This window comes from Euprymna scolopes, chromosome 4 (genome assembly GCF_053919585.1).
Source record: "Euprymna scolopes isolate OS-2025 chromosome 4, ASM5391958v1, whole genome shotgun sequence".
Taxonomy (NCBI): domain Eukaryota; kingdom Metazoa; phylum Mollusca; class Cephalopoda; order Sepiida; family Sepiolidae; genus Euprymna; species Euprymna scolopes.
The window spans coordinates 58,139,388-58,154,898 of NC_136485.1; the positions used below are offsets into that span (position 1 = coordinate 58,139,388).

The window sequence follows — 15,511 nt, forward strand, 5'->3', positions numbered from 1 at the left end:
TTATGAAAATATAATCAGTGTTTTTTTTTTTTTGCTTTTTGCTTTATATAAATGGATCCAGAATATCATGAAATACAACCTTTCAAAATAGCAAACAATTATGCCATTGATGTAACAGTCATCTGCCATTTTGGATGAGAAACTACAAAATTAGCAAAGTTTTATATGTAAGGAGAAAGGTGTTAAATTTTTTATCATTCAATTGCTTATGGCCTCTACAGAACTGAATTTGGCCCTGTCCTTTCTATTTCTATTTATTTTTTGACTGTTCAGATGATGTATCCTAAAACCTTCTTTAGGTATTTTTCATTTACAATTTATATCGGGTATTTGGTAAACCTTCATAGATTGGAGGTCTTTAAAATCTACCGTCCAAACGGACATGAACGCCATCACAAGAAAGCAATTGTACAAAACCATGATTAATAATTATGTAAATCTGATGAAATTATTATTTTGATGCTATTTTTCATATTAACGATCACTAGTGCATTCTGGCTCATTTGGCATATTGGTTAGAGTGTTTACTAATGGCATGAAAGACCAGGGTTCAGTCCTCGATCAAGTCATACAAATGACTCTAAAATTGGTACTTGATCTCTCCTTGCAAAACATTCAGCAGTATAAGGTGTGGATCAAGGGCAAGTGGTGCAATCCAGAACTATGCCCCCTTCCTCCCTGCATTTTCAGTACTGTAGATAATGAAAAGAAAGGCTTCAGGTTGTTGTGAACTACAGTGATCCATATATAATGTGACATAAGCAATAGCATAGAGCATAATTCCTAAAGGAGATGACTTGAATGCCTATTAGACACAATCCTCGATTGTATAAGGTCTCTCTGTATGGTTTTTTTTCAGAACAACCTGGCATGAGGATACTTTTTCCTGCAAGTAAATACTGACCAAATATTAAAAATCACATTGTTTTGCTAACCAACACTGGTTTTACAAGGAATGGTGCACCGTCTCCAAATGATGTTACCTCAAATAACAGCACAAAGCTGAATACTTCACCAGACATACTGAATTTTTTGTTCTGGACTCCAGGTGCACCAACATAAGAAAGATATACTATAACATATTTAAATGATTAACTGGAGAGAGGAAAAGTATGTTCTCAATTTCTTTACTAACTCAGTGTTTGAAAAGAAATTTGACTGAAGTAAAACGAAACATATGAAATGAACATTTAAGATTCTTTGATTTGTGCTTTTTTTGTATATTGAAAAATCAGTGTATACATAATCAATTCTTTTTTACTAACATGCAGGCTAAGGGGCATCATCCCCAATGGTAGCTGGTCCTGGATATGACCTTAAACTATATCCGATGGTGAGGCCCCAGCTTGTGGGCTTTGGGGAGTGTGGAGCCACCCTTTAATTGCCATTGCTCCCAGGTCCACTCTAATCCGGAGTGGTAGTACCTGTTAGGGTCCCAACTATGGGTTAAATAGAAACCGACTTAAAAAACAAATATACTCTATTAAAAAATTGTTCTTCAAAATCACTGGATTTGGCATTAAATAACCCAAAAGGGTTGATATGCCGTAAAACAAAACAAAACAACCAACCAACCAACCAATGGTAGCTGGCTATCTTTACACCTTCACACGCTGCATAAATTATTGACAACATTGGATATAAAATTAGTTGTTTTGTTTTATGGCAGATCAACCCTTTTATGGTTCAATCATTTTAGCAAAAGTTTTTACACTCCAAGTTCTTTGTAACTTTAAATATGGTACTTGATTTGATTGTTGAATATAAGAGGAATTGGGGAATCAACACAGATCAAAAGAACACCTCACAAAAAAATGCTAGATGACACATAAGCTGAAATTTAAAAACAAAAATAACAACAATAAGAATAATAGTTTGAATAAAAACAATGCAAATTCTAATAATAATAATAATAATAATAATAATAATAATAATGATGATGATGATAATGATAATAATGTTTTATTTCATATTTTTTTTTTTTTTTTTACTAAATTGTTTAATATTTTATACAAAAGGAGAAAAAGAAGTTAAATTTTATTTGTACAAAAATCTATTTTGCCAGTTTTTGATTATAAATTTTTTTTTCAGGCAAAGTTTGTCCAAAGAAAGGGGAGGTAAATCTCACTGGATGAGGACGACGTGGATTGTAGGTTTTGAGGCATAAAGAAATAACCACTTCTCACGTCTGTAAATTATGAAAGTAGAAATAAAAAGGAAAAACAAAACAAACAAAAAACCAAGAAACCAGAGAAACTTATTAGAAAGAATAAAGAAAACATTTAATTGATGTTTACAACAACGATAATAATAATTATTTATAAACTGCCCCCCCCAAAAAAAAAACAAATTAATTTAAACAAATTTTTTAATCAAAAAATGAATAACTTTTTTTTTAATGGCTGATACCACACAAAATAGGTGTGAAGGATTAAGGAGGATGGAAGGAAAACACTAACCAAATCTCCACTGGATGAATGCAAATATTACTGGGACCTTACAGAGGTTTACTATTACTCAGATTCCAGTGAAGATCAATTGTCATTGTTAATGAGAAATCAATGATAAATGGCTGTTGTAATAGCGCAAATTCATTTGCAAAAAGGTGGAGAGTACGGAAATCTGGGGAGACTTGTTGTCACCCAGACTTGTTGTCATCAGTGAGTAATCTCTGATGATGGTCTGTATGAGAACTAATTTGTACAAATAATAAAAATAATAAATGCCAGTTATAAAAAGAGAACGGGATTCAACAAAAGAGAGAGAGAGAGAGAGAGACAGACAGACAGACAGAGAGGGAGGATGAAGTGAGAAGGGCTATCAGAACAGATTTTTCAATTCAACATAAAAATCGTCTGCTAATAAAACAAACAAAGATGATCACAGATGAAAGTCAAAATTTTTTCCAATTAGAAGATTTTCATTTTAGCAAAATCTTTTATTCAAAATTCTTAAAAAACAAAAACGTTCATAAAATTGAACAAATTTTGTCCGGAAAAAAAGAAAAGCTCAGTTTCGAGAGCATTTCTTTAATCAGCTTTCATTTAACGATAATAAACAGCAATATCATTCATCATATTTATTTATGCATTTACGCAAGAACTCAACATGGATACCAACGAAGCTCCCAGAATCATACAGGACTAAACATCATATATAGGAAAAACGAGTTATGTATACCGCTGTTCCCCAAACTCTCCTCTCCACTGTGCACATATCAGAGGTACAGAATACATCTGACAACACAGTCAAAATCCAATGTTTACGAAGGCAACTTTCATTTCTACGTTTCACTGCTTGGAAAAACTAGCTGATGCGGAGGCTCTGCTCACCTTTGTAATCCTTGTACGTGCCTCGTATCTCTGCGATGTTCTAGATGAACAAAAAGCTCTTCGTCAAGACAGTGAAGAAAACCCAACTTCACAGACAACAGAAGAATCCGATGATCTGGATGATTGCAATGCATTCATGGATGACGTTGACATCCACATCAGCGCAGAATGACTAAGCAATGTAAGAGCAGTAAAACTTTGTATTGTTTCTTTAATTGTATTAAACTTTATTATTGTTACACGGAATATATTGTCACCGTCACAATAATCATCATCGCATCACAACTATCATCATTGTTGAAATTAACACAAGATGTGATAGCTTAGGTGTTACACGTTATTTTAAAATAAACCCTAAACGAACACCTCTATTAGTTCCTGAGATACACTAGTCACAAAGTCACAAAACTTTGAACCCGTTTTCTAACATTATTTTTTAACAAATGGCGTTTAGTATCGTATGATTCTGCTGGCCTCATAGTCTTTGTCATCATAAGAAATAAAAAAGCGAATAAAAATAGGTTTTGTCGATCCATCCAACGATGTGCACATTATCCCTGTGTTGTCTTCCGTATTCAAAATATGGAAATTAAATTTTAAAATGTTTCCGTTTTTAATAGAAATATTTTATTAGTGAAGAAACAAGTGTATAGTTATATACCCTTCAAGTTTCAACGATGGCTAAACCCTAACCCTAACCCTTCAAGTTTAAACGATGGCTAAACCCTAACCCTAACCCTTCAAGTTTAAACGATGGCTAAACCCTAACCCTAACCCTTCAAGTTTCAACGATGGCTAAACCCTAACCCTAACCCTTCAAGTTTCAACGATGGCTAAACCCTAACCCTAACCCTTCAAGTTTAAACGATGGCTAAACCCTAACCCTAACCCTTCAAGTTTAAACGATGGCTAAACCCTAACCCTAACCCTTCAAGTTTCAACGATGGCTGAAAGTATTAGCCTGCGCAACTCTTAGCCACTTAGCTTCATAAGTCTCATCTTTTAATCGAGCTGAGATCCCGCCAATCAAACAAAGGAATACAACGGAACAACCCTAGAAGTCACTACTGTTACTGGTGAAAAAAATAAATCCGTCCAAGGATATTTAATTAATTTTCTTCTTTTTTAAAATTTTATTTATTCTAAACAAAGCGTATTACCACTGATGTGTAAAGAGCTACTGTGATAGGGGCCAACCTAGGTAGGGAGTTGAACTGCATAGCGTTTGTTCACATTACATTTAAATTTTTTACTGTTGGTACGTGGTCGAGGAAAAAAGCAAGAAAGGGAATTTTGAAGGTAAGCAGTCAGAGTAGAAAATCTTTCAGCATCTAAGGACTTTTACAGTGAAAGGATGAGATTGTTGCTGATAATCAGGTGGGTCAGGAGTATTTTTGTTGAGGTGGATACAAATGCAATGAATTCATTGAAACATATTCTATAGAAGTACTTGTAAAATAAACATAAGGGTGCAACACTGCAGTGATGTGGTAGGGGTTTGAGCTTTGCAGACAGTGCAAGACCTATTAGATTAGAAACTTTTTTTTTTAACACTCTATTGAAGGAAAGGCGAGTAGTTAGTCCATCAACTTCAAAATTTGTTTTAATCTTCGCATCTTGTGCAACAAACTCCAATTCGATTGCAAAACGAAGCTTCACATCTGCGATCATCATCATATTTGGTTTAACATCCATTTTGCCTGCTAACATGTATTAAATGTCTTTAAAAAATTAGCTTACAAACGAAACTATCTCTGTCCAGGTCTTTATTTATTCTTCTTTCTCTCAGGCCCATTTTTATTACCTCCTCCTATGTTTTCCTTGGCCTTTCCCTGTGAACTACACCTGCTACCTTAACTGACTCAAGAACTCCCATCCATTCTTTTGATGAGGTTGTACCATTGAGGTCTACTCTTCTGCACACTTCTCCTTGATCTTCCTCTGAGGTCACAAGATCTAAACCTATTTTTAAGTCTCATATTACACATCCATTGTATCATTCTCATCTCATTTATCTCCATGCAATGCATGTCCTCAATTCCCACTCACCATATTTCATTTCATATATCATTAGTATGGATATGAGAGATATGTAGATTTGGTGAGTAAGTTTAATTATGAAAAGAATCCAGTCAAGGATTGTGTGTAGTTAGTTTGGATTAAGACAATAAAGACCAGTCCTTCCTTCTACTGTTCTGCACACATCTTATACTGTCAAAGTTTAGTCGTCCTCTGAGGTCATCTGATCTAGGCCTGATTTTAAGTCTCACATTATATATACATCGGCTGCAGCATTTTCATATTATTTCTCTCTGTGCAACACATGCTTTCAACCGTCATGGGCCAAGTTTTCAATATACCATTACATTGCATACACACGCCTGATAGACGCTTCCTTTAGTCGTCAGTGATGCTCACATAATCAAAGTCTTAGCAAAACCACAATTCACTTTTTTTTTTTTGAAAAACCTTTACTCACGTCAAAACAGGACATATTGCAATAACAGCATTAAACATCTATCATAGGATTTTCATATCATTTCACTCCATGCAAAAAAAAAAAAAAAAAAAATTCCCTCAACCCTCCCTGCACAGGTTTTCTATACATCCTTATACTGTGCCAGGCTCCCAAGCATTTCATCATCCGGATGAAAGTCCAGATTCACTGGACTAGTCATGTAGCTCACATGCCAAAGTAAAGAATACCCAAGAAGCTTCTATTTGGTAAGTTCCAGCGTGGTATCCGTTCCAATAACGGCCAGAGGAAATGGTTTAAAGACACTTTAAAGGCATTGCTGAAGGTCTTCAATGTCATCATAGGAGTGGACAGTTTCAGATAGGACCAAGTGGGGATCCACAGTTCAGGACGGTGCCTACGAATGTGAAAGTGACAGGAAAGGTGCTGCAGAAAAGCGTACCCAGGACAGAAAGGACAATGCTGGCACCATTCTCTGTTCTCTCTGCAGCAAAACTTTCTAGGTGCAAACTGAGCTTATCAACCATGGCTGCGCTCACTGATAATGATCTCATCACCCACCATTCAAGGTAATCAGATGGTCTTTGTCATTCTAACAGACCAACAACACAACGCACTGCATAGACAAGCCTGATAAACTCTTCTCTTGATTGTGAGTGATGCTCACATTATTAAAGTCAAAGCAAAATCACATAAAGGCTACTATGATAGGATCAGATTGACAGCAGAACAACATAGGTGGGGAGTTGGGCAACAAAATGTTACATTTAAATTTCTGCATATTGGTATTGTCAAGGAAACAGGAAAGAAATTCATTCGCAAGCAGTTGAAAAAAATAAGCTATCAGAGTAGAAACTGTTTGGCATCTATAGACCTCTACAGTGAAGGGGTGAGATTTTGCTAATTGTTGGATTGGTGGTATTGAGTGCACTAATCATCTCACATGATATCGGTAGTTGAAGAAAGTATTGTATTAGGCTGGTAGCCACTACCCATCTATAAAGTAGAGAGGTGGTGGTGGTTCAGTGGTTAATCACATAATCACATGGACTGACAACCTGAGTGTCTCAAGTTTGAATTCAGTTTGTTCCACAAAAAAATCCCTTTCACTTAGGATGTTGGCAACCTTCACATGGTCCCTCCCGTGAGTACCCAATGTCTTTCTAGAGAGAATTCCGACTAGAAAAATATAAGGGAAACCAATGCCAACAATAGAGTCTTCAGATTCACATGAGATGTTGATCTGTAAAGCAATTAGTAGATATGCAAGGTGATGCTGAATTCCTTGCAGAGACACTGCCTTTGCTAAATTACTAATCAAATCATTCCTTTTTTTTTTAATAAATCCCAATAATTGTATGAGATTATCTCGACGCCTCACTCCCTTTCCTATCAAATCCAAAAGTTTCCAAACAAAATTCCCCCCCAAAGATTTTAGGTAATATTTTATTGCTCAAGTACAGGTCAATATGGGTGAATGTTTTAAAATGTTCATAGCTCACAGACAAACAATTTTGGCTGGGATCAAAGTGTAGTAAGTGAGCCGTCCTCCAGTACGAAAGGGTGAATGCGGTATTATGGTGAAAGAAGATACTAGCTAAGAGAAAGTTTTGTTTAGTTCTGGAGTGACAAGGATGACCAACGACCCCCTCCCCCCAACTTTTCCCCCTTTTGAGTTGGCCGTGTGCCCAAGTTTTTTGTTCAGTTTGAACTTACATTGTAATTTTAGCCTGAATAAAAGATTTAATATCTCAAAGTGTAGTACCTGTTCTGATACTAAACTTCATCTATTTTATCCTAAGTCGGCAAGAAAGATATCCGTCTAGACTGTGGCAATTTTATATTTTTGTTTCAATTCAGAGTGCTTCCGTTTTGAGAGGAGCTGGATTTTCCTCACATTCAAAACTGACCTTGTGTCTAACTCTGCCCTCATGGGGAGGCAAGTAAATAGGAGTAATTTTGTAGAAAAAATTAATTTGGATGATGTCAGTATTTTTGATGACATCATCAGTTGTGCTTCAGTGTGTTTGAATTTAGTACTTTTACAATGTTCAAAATCTTTCAAAATCACTAAGGCTACGGTCAGGGTTGCAGAAATATAGGTATTGTATAAAAAAAAATAATGCTTTAAAAAATATTGGATGACGTCAGACTTATGATGACATTATCAATCTTACCCAAATATGCTTTGATATTTGACCTTTGTTTTTTTAGGATAACATATAGTTTTTTTGTTTTTTTTTTCTTTTAACAAAATTAATATGATTATTTCCTATTGTAATTTTTAGGAAAAGTCATTGAATTTAATGAAAAAAAATGTAAATTATTTATTTTTTCAAAAGTTATCAAGAAAAAGTATTAGAGGCTGGTGGCTCTGAATATTATTAAAGATAAACAGAATTCTGTCCAATTCTTAAGGAAAATAGTCAAAGAATGGAGAAAAAATTTTTTTTTCTCCCTTAAGAAAATCTTGCTTGGAACCAAGAAAGAATTTTTAGTGGCACAAATATGATGCTTGTCCAGAATCACTCCCCTGAAAAAACAAAAACAAAGAAAAATCTGTATGATGTACGTAAATGTGATAAAAGGAAAATTTTGTACACCAAAAATCATTAGTTTTATTTGTAAATAAGAAAATCAAATTTTATTGCTAAAGAATGAGCAAGTTTTGAAACGTCAATTTGAAAACAGTCTGAGGAACAAGGGAGATAACTCAAAATAATTCAACCTTGCGATATTTTTGAAAGCCATTCTTAACATAGAAAGGAAGCATTGAAAAAACTCAAATTTGCATAAGAATGATTTTTTTAATAAAAATAAAACTACTTGGTTAATATTCATGATTTTTGGTGTATAATGTTTTCTTTCCATCTTTATTTTCGTTTTTCATTGGAGTGGGTGGACAAGCACCAAAAATATCAATTTTACTAATCATAAAAATATTTACAATTACAATTTTAAATATAAAAACAAAATTTTGGTTTGAAACAAAAAGCAACAAAAAAATAAAACAAATGAAAATGAAAGATTTTTTTAATGATCAACCAATGTAAAAAAGTTTTTAAATAAAAAATTAGAAAAAAAATCTTTCTTTCATTTGAATTCCATTTTATAAATTTGACAACAAATTAAATAGAAAATTTGTTCAGAATTCAATCTAATTAAAACAAACAAAAAAAAAAACTACAGAAATATCCTTATGATCTATGCACCTGTCATGGGACGGAAATGTCATATTCTTAAAATCATATAAACTAATCATGTAGTTATTTTTTAATGAAGAAAATAAAATTTTATGAAGAAGCAAGACATTATATTTTGATCCACCATATTTAATAAAGAGAGACAACTCAATTCGAATTACCAAACTTTTAAAATCAACCTTGTAATGTCTACAGTATATTATGAATTGCTAAAACTTGTAAAAAATAAAAACTACTTGATCTATTTATGTGATTTTTTAAATATAACATTTTTGTTGCATGATGGCTAGGTATAACAAAGATTTTTCTTTCTTTTTTTTTTTTTTTTAATTAGGTTGAACTCTGGACTTGCACTGAAAATTTTTGCAACTGCAAAAAGAAAAAAAATGAGAAAAATCTAAACTCTGTAAATTGAGTTGAAGATGTAGTGTGATGCACAAGAAAACTAAATAAGAAACTGACCTTAGAAAAAACAAATTTTAAAAAAAGGTTGAGCCCTGGTCAGTTGGTCAAACTATTTTTAGTTTAACAGCAAAACAATTGCATATAAATCTGTACAAATACAAACAGTTTGAAGAGAAAATATTTTACAATATAAAAAATCTTTTTTTTTTTTTTTCTTTAATTTTCATATCACAGAAAATGTTGAATGAAATTTGAAATTGTTGATTGGCAGTCAAGAGATCTGTTTTGTGACCCCCCCCCCTTTTTTTTTGGGAAAAAGTTTAAACATGACTTGCTTTAAAAAAGGTTGGATTTTTTTTTTTTAAAGTCATCAATGAAAAGCAAGATGGACACTTTAAAAAGAGTTGTTGAAATAAAAGACACACAAAAGATTCAATATTCAAAACCCTCGTCTAAGAATCTGACAAAGATTTTATAAATTCAGAATCGCAGTCAACAATGAGGCAGCTATTTTATCATGAAGAATTTTCTAGTCATTTCTTTAAACAATTAAAGAATTCCATATTTTACAAAGAAATTCTGATCGCCAAAGGGATCGAAAAACATACAGAAATTTTAATAAATTAATTTAAAACAAAGTTTGAAAAAAAAATTTACATGGTGTATAAAATTTTAACATTATTGTAATGTGGTGTCATTTAAACTTTTATTTCAATGAATTTCTTTCTTTTTTTTAATAAAAAATCAATTTTCTTTTGAAGTTTAGAATAAAATATTCACCATGACAACCAAAATTGAATGGAATGAACAGACAATTGTCATGGTGAACAAAAGATGTTGAACTGTGTGTTCATGGGAATGGGTTAGATTGTGTGTTAGGATTCTTGCAATTCAGGGTAAATGTGGCTGAGTATGAAGAAAGCTACATCCTGATTGGACCAATAGGCTGTGTGTGATGTCAACACGGATAGATAACTGCTTTCAAAACTGCTTTCTTTTAGCTGGAAATCCATTCTGTTACTAAGTTCTGAAAGAGAAAGAAACAATTAAGAAATGATGACAAACAGTTTAAAAACACAGACAAATATCAGGTTGGTGCAAAAGTTTTTTTCGCGGATTTGTAGGAGCATTTTAAACTAATTTATTTTATGCATATTATTATTACATAAACATATCACCATGATTAATTAATAAGTTGGGTTTTTTTCAGATTATTAAAGCATCATTTATATTTTTCTGCATTTCCTCATCCATGCCCACCCGAAAACGATTTACTTTCATTAACAGGAAGGGAGTATCTTCCATCATTAAATGCTTGTCTTCAGACATCAATACTGACTTTTAAGAGAATTTGGTTGGGAAATCTGGCCCCATGCTGCATATTCTCCTTACCTAGCTCCCTTGGATTATCACTTATTATACATAAAATCGTTTAGACGGCTGTAGGTTAACATCACGAAAGGAGATTGAACAAGCGTTAGATTCATATTTCACATCAAAATCTAAAGGATTTTACAAACGAGATATTTATAAGCTCATTGAAAGATGAAATCAAGTTATAGAGAGCAAAATTGTTATTGTTATGAATAAAGATTTTTAAGATGAAAGTTTTGAATCGAGGAAAAACTTTTGCATCAACCAAATACCTGTGCAAGAACAGTTTGAAAAACAAAAATGTTACATAACTTGTTTTATAAAAGCATGATTTTGTTAGCCCACTGTTGTCTCTTACTTAGCTATATAGTATAGTTGCAAGTATATCAGTTATGTTTCTTAATTGTCCACAAGAACCTGTGGCATAATGGATAAAGTACTTTGGTAAAGTTCAGTTGAAAATTACACTCTTTTGAAGGTTGAAGACTCAATCCTTATTGTGTGGGAGACTCACAATTGCAACAAGACTTCTACCCAATCATAGCTGACTAAGCAACAGCAATAAAGGGTCCCATTCAAAATTGTGTACAGATTCCAGAGTTCGACAAGATATACTTAAACAAGGTCAGAGGTTACATCAACTGAAACGTTGTGAAAATAATACTCAAAATAAGAACAGTAATCGAAAAAATACAAATAGAGTACCCATTGCCAGAGTGTTTGTAGGTGAGTGTGGTTGTTAATGAAAAGCTAAGAATAAGCGAAGTAAAAAAAGAAAACATAAAAACGAAGCGTACCCGGGGAGGGGGGGGGTAATCAAAACATCGAAAAAAAACCCACAAAAATAACTAACATAAGGCAAACGAACGATGTTAAATGTAAAAATCGAAAAAAAACAAAAACAAAAAAGGAAACAGAAAAACGAACGTTAAAAAAAAACATGTGAAAAATGGCTTAAATAAGCCAGTTTCGATATTAAAATTTAAAAAAATCGGTGGGTACCCGGGTGTTTTTGAGTGTGTGTGGTTGGTCGGGGGTGTTAATGAAAACCTAAGAATAAGCGAAGTAAAAAAAAAAAAAACAGAAAAACGAACGTTATGTGAAAAATGGCTTAAATAACACTGGTTCAATATTTAAATTTAAAAAATCAAAAAAAAAAAAAAACATCTCACACCATGATTTGAACCCAAAATGTTTAGATAATGAACCAACGCCCTAACCAACTGAGTTAACACGACGTACATGAAATTCAGTCAGTTCTTCAACAATTTAAACTAAATCAGGTCATGACGTCATCTAACGCATGCGTAGAACCGGTCGTCGTCATGAGATGATGGTTTTTGTTGACCGCTCCCCCCTGTAGAAAATTGTTGATTTCGGGGTGAAAAAATTAACGTTTTTGGCCAATTTTTCGATATTTTTCGAGCGAAGGATGGAGCTTTAATATGATACCAAGTTTGTGAATTTTTGTTCTGTCCGTCGAAAGTTTTTAGTGGACACACAAAGACACATACATACATACATACACACATTTTCGCTTTTATATTTATAGATTAACTAGCGAGGGGTACCCAGCATTGCCCGGGTGTTTGGAGTAAATAAAAAAGTAAGTATAAGGATCGAACCTGAACCCTTGAGGCAAAGTTGTAAATTAAAGTGTGAAAAAAAAAAAAAAAAGTGCGACGTTAATCATTGCACCACCGCGAGATGCTAACGGAAACACGTTTGAATTTATTTAATTACTTGGATTTAGCAGGTGCCCGTTTTAATGAGGTCAAGTTTGACTGCGGGATAGTATTCATTTACTGCTGAATGCTTTTTTTTCCCCCCCCAAAGATGTTATAGGAAAAAAACTAACCCACATGCGGCGAGCGACAAATCTTGAATATTTATCTTCCCGAAATCGAGCAAATTAAATAGACAGGCTAGCTTCGTTGTTAACTGTGAGATATTATGATTTATATGTGATATAAAAAGTTTTAAAAAGTTGTGAAGCGAACGACCGCTTCTCTGAAAGAAGCCTTTTGTAGACACACAGAAAAAGCGAACACACATACATACATACATTTTCGCTTTTATATTTATAGACTAGTGAGGGGTACCCGCCGTTGCCCGGGTGTTTGGAGGTGTGTGTGTGGGGGGGGGGGTTAAAAAAAAAAAGTAAGTATGAGGATAGAACCTGAACCATTGAGGCAAAGTTGTAAATTAAAGTGTGAAAAAAAAAACGTGCGACGTTAACCATTGCTCCACCGCGAGATGCTAATGGAAACACGTTTGAATTTATTTAATTACTTGGATTTGGCAGGTGCGCGTTTTAATGAGTTAATGAGGTCAAGTTTGACTGCAGGATTTCATTTACTGCTGAACGCTTTTTTTCCCCCAAGATGTTATAGGAAAAAGACTAACTAAGCAAATTAAATAGACAGGTGAGCTTCGTTGTTAACTGTGAGATATTACAATTTATATGTGATATAAAAAGTTTTAAAAGGTTGTGAAGCGAGCAACCGCTTCTCTGAAAAAAGCCTTTTGTAGACACACAGAAAAAGCGAACACACATACATACATTTTCGCTTTTATATTTATAGATTAATTAGTGGGGGTGGGCACCAGCCTTGTTAGGTCGTAGAATACACTTAAAGATATTCTAATTCATACAGAATTTGTATTTATTATTACAGAGTTCTCTATTGAATATCACCAGGTTGACAAGAAAGTTCTTGCAGTTTTTTATTTTTAAATTCAGATGAACATATCTCCACTCATACAAAAAATTATTGATCGAAATAAGCACCATCAAAATTAGCACACTTTTGCTAACACAAAACAAGTGTATTTATGCCAGTAATATAAAAATCTTACATTCTGCTGGACATAAAGTTGCTGAAGGCGATTTTGATAATATTGCTTAGGTTTTTAAAGCATTTCTCATGCAGAAAGTTGTTGAGGTGCTTGAAAAAGTGGTAATTGGTAGGTGAGAGGTCTGGAGAGTATGGAGGATGAGGCAGAGTTTTGTAACTCAATCTATTTAATTTCTGAAGGTTAGTTTAGCAACGTGTGATTGGGTATTGTCGTGGAGGAGAATTGGGCCTTTTCTGTTGACTAATATGGAGTGTTGTTGTCGAAGTTTCTGATGCATTTCATTCATTTGTTGATAGTACTTTTCTGCCGTAATGGTTTTGCCTGCATAAGAAAATCCAATGGATGAGACCAGTCGCAGATCACCAAACAGTTAGTATGACCTTCTTTTGGTGCAACTTTGGCTTCAGGAAGTGTTGTAAGGCTTCGTTGGCATCTAACCACTGAGCTAAGCATCGCCAGTCGTCATAAAAAAAACACTTTTCATTGCAAGTCCCAACCCAATTGAAAAACGGGCTGTTCTTGTTATGTAAAAGAAGGGAAGATGACATTTCATAACAGCATTTCTTTTGGTTGTCATTCAATTCATGAGGTGCACATTTATCAAGTTTTTTTGTCCTTCCAATTTCTCTCAAGTAGTTAGAAATCGTTGTATATGTTATGCCTAATTCAGAAGCAAGTTTTCAAACAGTTGTGCATAGATTGGCTTCGAGTAAGACTCTTAATTGATCATTGTCAAGATCTGATGGCCGACCACTATGCTCATAATCTTCAAAACTATCACCACCACAAAATTTTTTTAAACCACCATTGTGCTATGCATTTAGTAGTGGTTTCTGGGGCAAACGCTTTGTTGATATCAGCAGCTTTTCAGCTTAGTTTGAATTGAAATAAGAAAATTGTGCGAATTTATTTTTTTTCCATCTTGTATTCAACATTCTTAAGACAACATAATTGTTTTAAAACAATTGTAATCTAAACGATAAGGTAGAGTAAAAATGTTATATAAAGTAAAGGTATTATAATGAAAATTTATTTGAAAATACATCATTTGAAATCAAAATTAAAAATTCAGCAAGAACTTTTTTCTCAACCTAATATATTTTACCAAATATATAGTACGAATTTCAAAGGTAAAAAAATGACTTTGGTGCTATCAGCTAGAATTGAAACCAAAATATTTAGCGCTCCAGCAGCATTTCCTACCATTTGAGCTATCGACAAATAGATAAGAAAGATTTTAAATTAAACCACTTCAAGCTATGAATAAATTTGCACATGCGCAAAAATAATAGATATATGATGGCAAGTTGAAATGAACATTTTGCATTTCAACTTGCCGACATATTTTTGTACGTGTTATTCATCGATCCAAATAAAGGTTTTACTCGTTATAAACCATCCTTGGTGTATGATTACTATTTCTTGTTAATTTCAGAGTTATGTGTCCAGTAGTTTAAGAGTTTATCGGTTAAATATTTTCACATAGACACACACATACATACATTTACTGTTTTATTTATATAGCTATATTTTATCTCAAGTTTGATAAAAACCGATTGTGCTAAAATTAACAATTTACAATTTTTTTCTGATAAATTTGTCAAATGTAAAAAAATAACGCAAGATATGACTAAGCCCCCCCCCACTCCCCATCAAGATATAAACTCGGACTTACTGGGTGCATTTGCCAAAGATGAACTCGGGATTGGTTCAGGTGTCATTTCTTCTAATTTCTTTGCTTCTGTTTCCATTTTTTTCAGTTCTTTTAATTCTGGACTTAAAGTTTCGGATGGAGATTTCTTTATAAAGGTCAGGAACATGTTACCTGAAAGTCAAAATTTAAGAAAATACACATATTTGAT

General features: G+C 33.4%; 1 protein-coding gene across 2 annotated transcripts in view; it reads right to left on the bottom strand.

Moving 5' to 3' along the window:
- Window positions 1-9,615: 9,615 nt before the first annotated feature.
- Window positions 9,616-15,511, bottom strand: part of LOC145267479 (phospholipase DDHD1-like) — a 117,300-nt gene continuing 111,404 nt past the window's right edge. For both annotated transcript variants that reach the window (XM_080123307.1, XM_080123306.1), the window contains 2 exons: window positions 15,325-15,474; window positions 9,616-10,443 (listed from right to left, as the gene is read on the bottom strand). In XM_080123307.1, the coding sequence (XP_079979433.1) occupies window positions 10,292-10,443; window positions 15,325-15,474 (302 nt within the window). In that variant the 3' untranslated portion in view covers window positions 9,616-10,291. The remainder of the gene's footprint in view (window positions 10,444-15,324; window positions 15,475-15,511) is intronic.